Consider the following 10,463-nt stretch of genomic DNA (forward strand, 5'->3'; position numbering starts at 1 on the left):
AAACACATGATAATACAAAGAAATGTGAAAAATCTTATTACTCATTTTTAAGGAATTTAAAACCAATATTAAGACTTTTATGTAATGACCGTAATTCAATTTTTTTCCATTGTAGATCAGTTAGTGTTTTAATTTAATTTTTTTTCATCATCCATTCTTTTTGTTTATAATTTATAATATCTAATATAGAACAATTATTTGTTAATACCTAACATTGTTTGTTTTTGTTATATATAAGACTGAATTTATATTATTTTATGTACTAATTATTTTTAGATTAAAATATTTTTAACTAAATAAATTTACTTAATTTGATAAGATATATTAATTTAAAAGACATACATTATAATTGGTTAGGAGAGAACAATATTAATTATGAAGAAAAAAGTAATATAGAGATATATATTGTAATTGATTAAGAGAAAAAAGTATTAATAAAAAAAATAATATAAAAATAATTTTTTTAAAATTATAAAAATAAAGGAAAAGCATGACACATTAGACCAAATTCATAGTCCAGTTACATTAGTTATAAAAATTTCTAATATTTAGTGTTTACTAGTTCCAACAAAACGTGTATCCTTGAAATTGTTCAGCATTTTTATGCCTGAATATTAGTTAAGTAAATTTTTTATTTTCTAAAAAAATAATTTCACATTTTGAACTCTTAAAAGGCTCTTACCTATCAAAATACTAATCGATAATCTTAATTAAAATTAACCGGTTATAAAAATTGTACCTAATCATATTCGACCAATCAAAAAATATACATAACGAAATTTTAACTTAAAAAATAAAAGTTAATTTTTTGCAATAGTTTTTAATTAACCAATTATTATAAAACTAATTAATTTTGGTTATGGTTAAATTTTTTATAAGATCACCCTTAATTTAGGGTTTATTTTTCTTCTCACAATTTTAGACTTTTAGATGTACCAAAGAAACCAAAACCTTAAAAAAAAAAAAAAAACACAAGAATATCCTCACCAGCATATGAATTTTCTAACAAGAGAAATACACTAGCATAAAATAGTTGATAAAAATTTAACATTAACCCTTTCTTTATGTGTCTCTCCTACTGGACAGGATCCAGTAATCCACGCGCTTAAAAATGCTACCAAGACATATATAATAGCTCTGGAATTGGTGATCATTAATCATTAAGTCACATAACAGAGACTATAAAATACTCTTCAATTAAAAAAGATCATTATTATTAACAAAATGAGTAGTTATTTTTTCTTCATTTTTTTTTCGTATTACATCTTTAAATATATATTAATGAGAAAAAAGTTAAAATATAGAGTAAATTACATTATTCTCACGAGAGATAAAATATTACACCGCTCTCCCCTTTTACGTTAAAAAAAATTATTCTAATATTTAAAAATACTTTTAATTTAATTATTCATAAAAGTATTTTATTTTTTTTTTTGAGAAATTCCATGATTCAAGGAATATGCTCATCTTTTTCTGATGCAAAATATGTATTCCTTCTCTTTTGTAATTTGTGGGTGCAAAAGAAACTATTTCACTTCAATCTACTAAGGAATCATGTGAACAAAGATTGATTTAGTTATTAGACATCATAAATAATATGAATTCAAAATAAGTGTCTTACAGATGAAATGTTTCATTGGTTATACTTAATATCAAGATAACCAATCATTTTAATTTATTCGTCTTATTAATTTATCTATAAAAAAAATCTCTAAAAAAATGTCTATATTTGTTATCATTAAAACTTAAAATCTATAGAGTCTAAAATCATTTGTCCTAACATATTATATATTTATTAGTTAAAGAAATACATATATATTAACCAAATATATTATTTTTAATTTTCATTTATATTTAAATAAAATATCATATAATTTCTTTAAAAAATAAATAACCATATTATCTCAAACAAATCATATTTGTAATTTAAATTAAAAATTAAATTTGTATTTAAATGTATATAATAATATTTAATTAAGCAAAAAATAACAATAAACATACATTTAAATATAGTTATATTTTTACATTTTTATATTATATATTTGAATAAAAATTTATCATAGACTTTCTTAAAAAAAAACCATATTATCTCATACACAAAATTAAATTTGTAATTTAAATTAAAGATTATATTTGCATTTAAATGTAACATAACAATAAATATACATTGAAATATACTTATTTTATTTTACATATTATATATATATATATATATATATATATATATATATATATATATATATATATTTTCACTTGCCATTTGGGATGTATAATATCCAAATTCATAACCAACATAAAACTTGGATTTATATTAAATGATAGTTGAATTGAGATACAAATCATGTATAATTTTTTTTTTTTAAATCACGAATAGTATTATGAATCTTGCGATTCATGAAGAAGTAATTTATATAATTAGCAAAAATATATTAAAACACATATTCATTATTAATAACTAAAAAATATGTCTTGAATCATAAAATGCATGATTAATTTTAAAATTTGTTATAATAGAATAATATTAAAATTTATCATAAATATTTTACAATTAAAATTATTTTATATTTTATATATTAAAACTAACAAATTCAATAGAAAGTGTGTCTGGAAAAGACGATTTTTCCAAATTTCAGCTATTTTGGAGAATAAGCTGATTGTTTGAAAAACTAATTGAAATTTATAAACAATTTTTTCTAGTTTTTTTTAATAATGAATTTGAAGATTTGAAACTTGTGATTATTTTTCAACAGTTTTTTTTTTCATTTAAAATTCATTTACTACATAAAAACTAATTTTTGTTATATCCAAACGAATTTAAATATCTAGAACCCACTTTACAGCAAAATTAGTCAATCCCAAGCCTAGATTTGCAAATAGCTGAAAGACTTAACATGGTAACTTAGAAGGCAAATGGCATAAGGGAAAGTACAAGCTCTACAAGCGAAGACTTAGAAGGTCCTTCCACCCAGGTGAAGAGATTATAAAGGAAAAGAGTATCCACGCAAGTACTTGGAGTCCACACCTGACTCGCGGACTAGAGCAATGCGCCCAGTTCGTGCCACCTCAAACAATCATAAACAAACATCATAAAGACTGGATTCAAGTAATAAACAGAGCTAGCTGTGCAAAAACCATAGTCTAAAAACAAGGCTGAACCATCCAGTTGGGTCCAATCCGATTATATGTCACAAGACTCAAAGTGAATAAGTGCACTATATTAACTCGATTAAATTTAAAGTGCATCATGATCTTAATTTACTAAAATTTAAAGGTTCATATACCTCTGCTTGTTATAAAGACAAAATCATTTAGACTTCAGAGAAGGTTTTTACGAATTTCAGATATAATATAAATATCTTTTTATACAGTGTAAACAAATATTAAAAAATTATTTAATATTAATTTCATTATATATTTATTATTTAATCTATACAGTCACAAAAATACTTATTCATTGTGGTATATTTTTCATATATATTCTACAGTTTTTATATTTTAATAAAATATATATACTCAAAATATTACTCCTTTGAATACTCAGTATTTTGTTTTTGAAATAATGTCTATCAGTGTGCTAACTGCTTAATAAAATCAACAATGGCATGTAGTTTGCTATAAGTGAGGTGTGCTAACTGCCTTAAACCAAGACCATCTTTCTTTCCACCGGTATTCTGGCTTGTTAGAGCATCTGCAATAAGGTTGTTTATAAGCAACCCTCATTGCAGATGCTCTTAAACAATGGATAATGCTCTTAAACAATAGAAAACGTCAGAACAAAATAAAAGCATCTAAATGAACAATCTTGGACAGAATCGAGAGATACATTTAAGGCAGCAAATGCACCAAATTCAATTCTGGAAATCTATGGAATAAGGTATTTAAACAAATCAACTGTCTTAGCAAAATATGACAAGGTGAAAAGACTTATACAACATACCTCACAAATGCCATATGGTTCTAACAATCTCTGCAATGCAACCATCTTGTCCAGGTCTCCGGTAAGCTGGTGCAACAACATATCAATTAGTTCCGGAAACAATTTCAAAGCAATACAGGATCTGTCAATCTGAAGTAATCATGGCAGAAGTTTCAAAAGATGCAAATACTTGGAAGCAAATAAATAAATACAAAAAAGAAAAAAATCAAATTTCCAATTTTGTTTCATCAGCTTAACCTTTTTAAGCAAAAAGAAGTAATCTGCTGCCTTAATAACCATAAGTCTAGTTGGAAGAAGAAAATAATTATTAATTAACCTAGCAGCAACCCAACAAATTTGCATCAATATGGTGTCATCAGTTGTTAACTTCTACTATATTACACTTTTTTTGAGGAAAAACATCATCTCAGGGCCCCAATTTTGTCAATAATATTAATTTGAAAGAAGGAAAATATAGATCTATAAAGGTTAGGGTACAATTGTTATTTAAACCTACAATTGTATTTGTTAAGATTAGAAGAAAACAAACACTTCTGTTGCTGACTGATAGCTGATCATCACAATAAAGAGAGAAAACACATGTGTAATGCTGCAGACAGTCGGCATAGAATGATTCTTAACACGTTAGGATGCTGGATAAATTGCTTAATGGTATCTATTTTCATGACCTTGAAAAAACTATATGATAGCAGCTCTGATCCCCTGCCTAATTGGTGTTAGCTTTGTTGACTGTTGGGACAAATTTTCATCCAATAGACATTAAACTAATAACAATGCAGGATCCTATGACCTCGTAGCACCGTATTATTCAGCTAAAATATATTGGTTTAAGTGCAATTTGTAAGAACCCTATAGTCACTAAATAGGGGAAAGCAGTATTCACCATGTTTGAGTATCAAATAAGTTGATGTTAAATAAGATACTATATCACTTGGTTGAAAAGTCTACATAAAATTCACCTCTAGAGTTATTGTGTGATCAGATACATCAACAGCTTTAGCCCGGAAAATGCTGGCAATATCAAGGACATCGCGCCGTGCAGCAGCATTTACAGCAATTTTTATTAGCATCAACTCTCGCTCAGCAAATGGCAAGTGGGTGATATCACGAACCTGAAGAAATATCCGTTTATAGAAATGTATAAAATGGCCATATTTTTTTGATGTTAAAAATGGTCAAATATTTATGCACTCTATCAATCTTTTTCTCAATGGTAAAATACATTAGGAAGAAACAAAGATAGGAAGATAAGGATTTATGCAAATAAGACCTGATAGAAAGTTTTTCGATTGGAATTCTGGAACAAGTTAGGTTTTTAAAATAAGGCTAGTGCAAAATAGTCGAGTTTCAGAATACTCTTTATTATTCAGATACTACTAGAGAACACAAAATCCACTAAATATTTAGCTCTGCATTTGTGTCCAAACCAACACAAATGTCCAGTGGTAGCCAGGTGCACAAACAATAAAAAAAGAAAGGATGTAATGCGGTTTGAACTACAGTGAAGTATAGGCTATTGTCAATGGGCAAAAACAACGGAAAAAATTTATTTGAACTACAGTAAACAATAGGCTTATTGTCCATAGGCAAAAACAAGGGGAAAACAAGGTTTGAACTATGATCAATGATTTCAAGCAGTACATGCTCAATGTTGAAATCTGACAATCTGTAGTTAGAGGAATATTCTAACAACTTTGGCAAATTCTTTAGTCCAATATACCTAAATCTTCACTGTAGCCAAAATTTAGTACAGCCTATGATGTAACTACTCATTTTAGAATATAATAGGATATACCATGGGGAATTACTATTCCAAGCTTATCAGGCATTAGCCTGTTCCTCCTCCACTTTCACAGTTTCACCCCAAATCACAAAAAAGCTTAGTTGGGTTACTTTCTAGACTTCTCAGGTTCACATGTTTGGCTAAGCCAGATATGTTCATTTGGGTCCATAGATGGAGACCTGCCCTTACAAGGTTTGTGGGAATAGTTTTTTTTTTTTTTCAGAAATATATTTTAATGCAAAATAAACTTAATCAAACAAGCACTCAAACTGCTACAGCCTACAGGACACTGAAAACAGTAATACTTAAAAACAATTATTGCTCAAATCAAATAATTTATAGGATATGAGGTATTTTTTTTTTTCAAAGAGAGTTTGAACCTCATGTAGCTCTACTAGCTTATACAGTTGCTGCACCAGCTTGCCGATTGACTCATCTGTCCCAGGAACCACGGTTGTAAGTCGAGAAAGTCCTTCAACTTCTGCATGTCCTACAGCTAAACTCTGGAAATAACAAAGCAGATTCAAGAAGATAAGAAAACCCAAAAGATTAGACTTATATGCTTGCACTTTGTACACATTAAAAAAAATGCAAACCTGAATGTTATAGCCCCTTCTAGCAAAAACTCCTGTAACAATGTTTAGAACTCCGGGAGCATCATTCACAAGCATGGATAAAGTGTGTGATCGAATTCCACTAATCTGAAGGCATTTATCCCAACAGTGAGATAGTTCCAAACATGCCAGTCAGAAAATTGATGAATATTACATGCTAATGTGCAACTAGCATTATACTATATTTTTGGATCTTTATAAGCATGAAATATTTCTAATTATAATAATTAAGACTTCACAGTTGAAAAAAATTATGAAGCACTTTTGAAACAAATTTTTTTGTCCCAAGCCTTTTAATACGTGATTTCTGAAAACAAAAATCATGTTAGCTCAACAAAATTAAAGTTAAATACAACTTTTGTCCCAAGCCTTCTAATTAAATTAAATTTAATCATTTTACATTTAAGGACATAAGCAACTTACATCTTCATCATTGAGGACACCCCAGTGAGCATCAAGTATTTGATTGAATGTAAAACCATCTGAAGGCTCTATTGGATAAACATCTCCCTTCACACGAGAAAACATATCAAAAGAAAAGGTCAGAGAAGGGGGCAAATATTGAACATGAAGTAATGGACTGCATTTATGCCAATGTTAGCTTTATTCTTTGCAATAGTTACTGATTTGTTCTCCTTTAACCAACCAATCATTGAAATTCTATAAACTCAAATTAAAACAGTTGATGCTAAGCAAAGACAATATAAGTCCAACAAGAATATATTATGATGCTCAAGACTGACCTAGAATGTATCATTCAATTTCTACCAGAACCAGAACCTAGCTAGTAACAAGAATCAAATAATTGCTCTGAATTTTGGTGTCTAAGGGAATGTGGAGTCAGGGAAAGAAAGGTATATGGATAATGAAGTCACAATCAACAATACAAAATCAATTTGATGGACCTAATGGCCTCTTATGAGAAAAAAAAAATAAGAAAGGAAAAGAGTGAGTACAACTGTGTGGAGGATAAAATAGTCTCCAAAATAAATGGGAAAAAAGATGCAAGAAATTTTTTTTTTTGGGGGGGGGGGGGAGGGGGGGTGGATAAGAAGATAGAGAGCCTGCCCAGGTAAATGTCAGAAATGACAACTCATTTAAAAAAGAAAACAGCATAATAACAAAGGGGATACATAAACACAATCCTGTCCCATATTTTGCTGAAGGAAAAAGCTACATTCTTAAATATGAGGCCGTTATACTGCAGCCAGGCACACAAAAGAATTCCATAAAGTGCAAACTGCCATAAAACTTCAGCCTGTTTACCAATCCTTTCTAATAAGGGCGGCCCAGTGCACGAGGCTCCCACCTAGTGGGGTCTGGGGAGGGTAGATGTACGCAGCCTTACCCCCGCAAGCGGAGAGGCTGTTTCCAGGACTTGAACCCGTGACCTCTTGGTCACTAAGCAGCAACCTTTCTAATATAATATTAAAATATGTTCCAAAAGCACAAGGGACAAAAAGTGTTCAGCTGTAAAAATCATTAGCTGGAATGTCAATAGTGTTTTGAAATATGCATAAGAATTGAAACCATTTAGCAAAATTTGCCAAATTAATACAGGAAACTAAGTTTGTTCATGATTTCTAAATTTAAAACTTTTGATAGGATATGTCAATTATTTAATTTCAGGCTAATATATTTCAGTTTTAAAGTTGAAGTGTTCAAACATAGATTTAAAAAGGAAATGGTAGGGTTAAAGAGTATATAAGATCATACCCCCACAGGCACATCATTTTTGGCAACAGGAGTCATATTTTTTGCTCCCACGAGGGCATTAACAGGTGTTTTTCCTTCAAGATCTGGATAAGAAGCAGCTGAATACCGCCAAAATGGAGCAGATGCACCCATCTTTTCCCTTCTTAATGCAATCTAAGTATGGTTACATCATTAGATAATAATGAATTAGTTAATTTTGCACAGCCTACAATATACTAGTAACACTCAACAAAGTGGACAAGATACAAAAGTTAAGGAATTTCTTATGTACTCAACCTTTCCAGTTCTGGCTATTTCTTTAATTCCAAACTTGCCAAAATTTCTTTGAACAGCAGCCATCTTCCCTGGGTCTCCAGTTACCTGTAACATTTGCAGAACTCACCTAAAATTATAACCTGATTTTATCCCTAAGAATAGGTAATGATGAATTGCAAGTAATGATGGTAATGGTGGTGACCAAGTAATAGATGGAAAATAAAATATGAAACAAACACTTCAGCAAATAAGGTTAACAATATCTACCCAGTTCATATCAGCACACTAGTTATTCCAGATATTTTTTAAAGATGAGAAAAATCCTATTTGAGTAAAAATCAAAGACACTAAGTCAATAAAAGAAAGGCAGTCCAACCAAGTCAACAATACAGTCATACTTCAACCTTAGTTTCCTAATTATACCATTATTATTTATGCAATGAAAGGAACAGTATATGAACACTAGTATGTTCCCAAAATAAGCCACAAGGCACTGTACTCAACATAATTTACATCCAATAATAAATAATTATCCTAATGAAACAAGAATGATATTTTTCCCCACTTTACAACTACAATCCAATTGTTTAGAAGCCCACGCCAATTAACCATACCAACGCAAGAACAAAGGCCTAGCCGCAAGATACCAGAACTTTGATGTTGGCCATACAATGATTTCCATTTGCTTTCACCTTCAACTTTTGTCAAACAGTCCTTTGTAATGGCACAGGCAGCACTGTTGAATCCATTGACACTTAAAATATTTGAGCCGCATCAATGATTGAGCATTGAGCACTTTGCAATTAAAAATCTAAGCCTACTATTGACTATTGAGTAGTGTTGTAACGCATTCAAAAGACTCTCTCAAAATTTTCTATACATAAATACACAAATATAGCCAGAAAGAAACCTTCATGAAGACATTATGACCTCAAACAACAAATATTCTCAATTCTTGGTCCTAGTATAACTAACTGGTATAAACTTCACAGAGAATTCTACAGAATCCGAGAAGTTTTAGCAATATATATGAATAAAGGTGATAGATGATAATGCAACTCAACCAGCAACAACAAGAAATACACTAAAACATGGAAATTAAAAATTAAAACATAAAAAATTAAAACCTCAATTGTCACTGAATGTTCCGAGATATCCACTATCTTAGCTCTGAAGATGTCCACCAACCACTTCAACTGAAAACATCCAATCAAATAAATAACTAAACAAATAGAAGCAAACAAACGCATACATATACAACAACCACCAACCACTGAGCAGGTACCTCCGCATGGTGTTTCGGATCTGCATGCACTTTTATAAGCATCAGTTCACGTTCCACCTGCGGTTCCTTCGAAAGATCCTCTACCTGGACAGAAACAACACCAGCAGCATCAAGCAGTCAGTGCAAGTTTCCTTAAGATTCATTTTCTCAAAATTTTCACATTCAAACACTTTCCCCAAATAGCACATCACACAAAACACACAAGTATCGCGCTAATTACAAAACTCGCACGCTACGAACAAACGGTGAACCTTCAAAACGTTGACGAGCTTCTGAAGCTGTTCCATGACTTGGCGCAGCACCTTGTCGGTTCCGGACACGACGATAGTGAAGAGCGCCTTGTCCTCATTGAGGCCAACGGCAAGCGATTCGATGTTGTATCCTCTTCTCGCGAACACGCCGGCAATCCGGTTTATCATTCCGCTCTCATCGCCGACGAACACCGAAATCGTGTGCCGCCGAATCCTGCATTGTCATTTAAAATCGGTTACTAACGAGTAACAACGAATCGGAAGAGTAACTAAGTGAAGGAGTCGCGGAAGGAACGGAATACGAGACGTGCTTTGAGCGGGAGGGAGAGGGAGGAGTGGTAGGGCCGCTGGCGGAGACGGCGGAGGTGGCGGCGGAGGAGGCGGCGGAGAGGTTGAGTTTGTTGGCGCGGAAGGTGTGAGGAGTGGAGATGGAAGGTGGTTTGGGAGAGAAGAGAGGTTTGGGTTTGGGAGAACGGAATTTGAGGGTTTGGATTGGAGTGAGTGTGGCTGCCATTCGAAGAGGGGAAGCGAATTGAAATCAAAGGTGACGGCACCGGGAGTGCGTGTGTGTGGGCTTGCGAGAGTAACTCGTGTTCTTCTGCTTCCACTGCGTTGTGGCGGC

The 10,463-nt window shown here is 31.5% G+C and overlaps 1 protein-coding gene across 1 annotated transcript; it reads right to left on the reverse strand.

Moving 5' to 3' along the window:
- Positions 1 to 2,736: 2,736 nt before the first annotated feature.
- LOC109803230 (acetolactate synthase small subunit 1, chloroplastic) lies at positions 2,737 to 10,463 on the reverse strand. Its single transcript, XM_083069293.1, has 12 exons — positions 10,153 to 10,463; positions 9,842 to 10,055; positions 9,591 to 9,674; positions 9,433 to 9,501; positions 8,327 to 8,410; positions 8,051 to 8,203; positions 6,758 to 6,844; positions 6,317 to 6,421; positions 6,101 to 6,223; positions 4,897 to 5,049; positions 3,938 to 4,003; positions 2,737 to 3,062 (listed from the first exon to the last, which is right to left on the reverse strand). The coding sequence occupies exons 1-12, from the start codon at positions 10,353 to 10,355 to the stop codon at positions 2,979 to 2,981; spliced, it is 1,425 nt and encodes a 474-aa protein (XP_082925419.1). The 5' UTR covers positions 10,356 to 10,463; the 3' UTR covers positions 2,737 to 2,978.

Source organism: Cajanus cajan, chromosome 2 (assembly GCF_000230855.2).
Source record: "Cajanus cajan strain Asha chromosome 2, NIPB_CcT2T_4, whole genome shotgun sequence".
NCBI classification, from domain to species: Eukaryota; Viridiplantae; Streptophyta; class Magnoliopsida; order Fabales; family Fabaceae; genus Cajanus; species Cajanus cajan.

Excerpts from the sequence above, each read along its gene's own strand:
- LOC109803230 (XM_083069293.1), bottom strand. The coding sequence starts at position 10,355 with ATGGCAGCCACACTCACTCCAATCCAAACCCTCAAATTCCGTTCTCCC. Across the intron at positions 9,502-9,590 it reads ATCCGAAACACCATGCGGAG|TTGAAGTGGTTGGTGGACAT; the intron begins GTACCTGCTCAG and ends GGATGTTTTCAG. Across the intron at positions 4,004-4,896 it reads ATCACACAATAACTCTAGAG|CTTACCGGAGACCTGGACAA; the intron begins GTGAATTTTATG and ends TTGTTGCACCAG.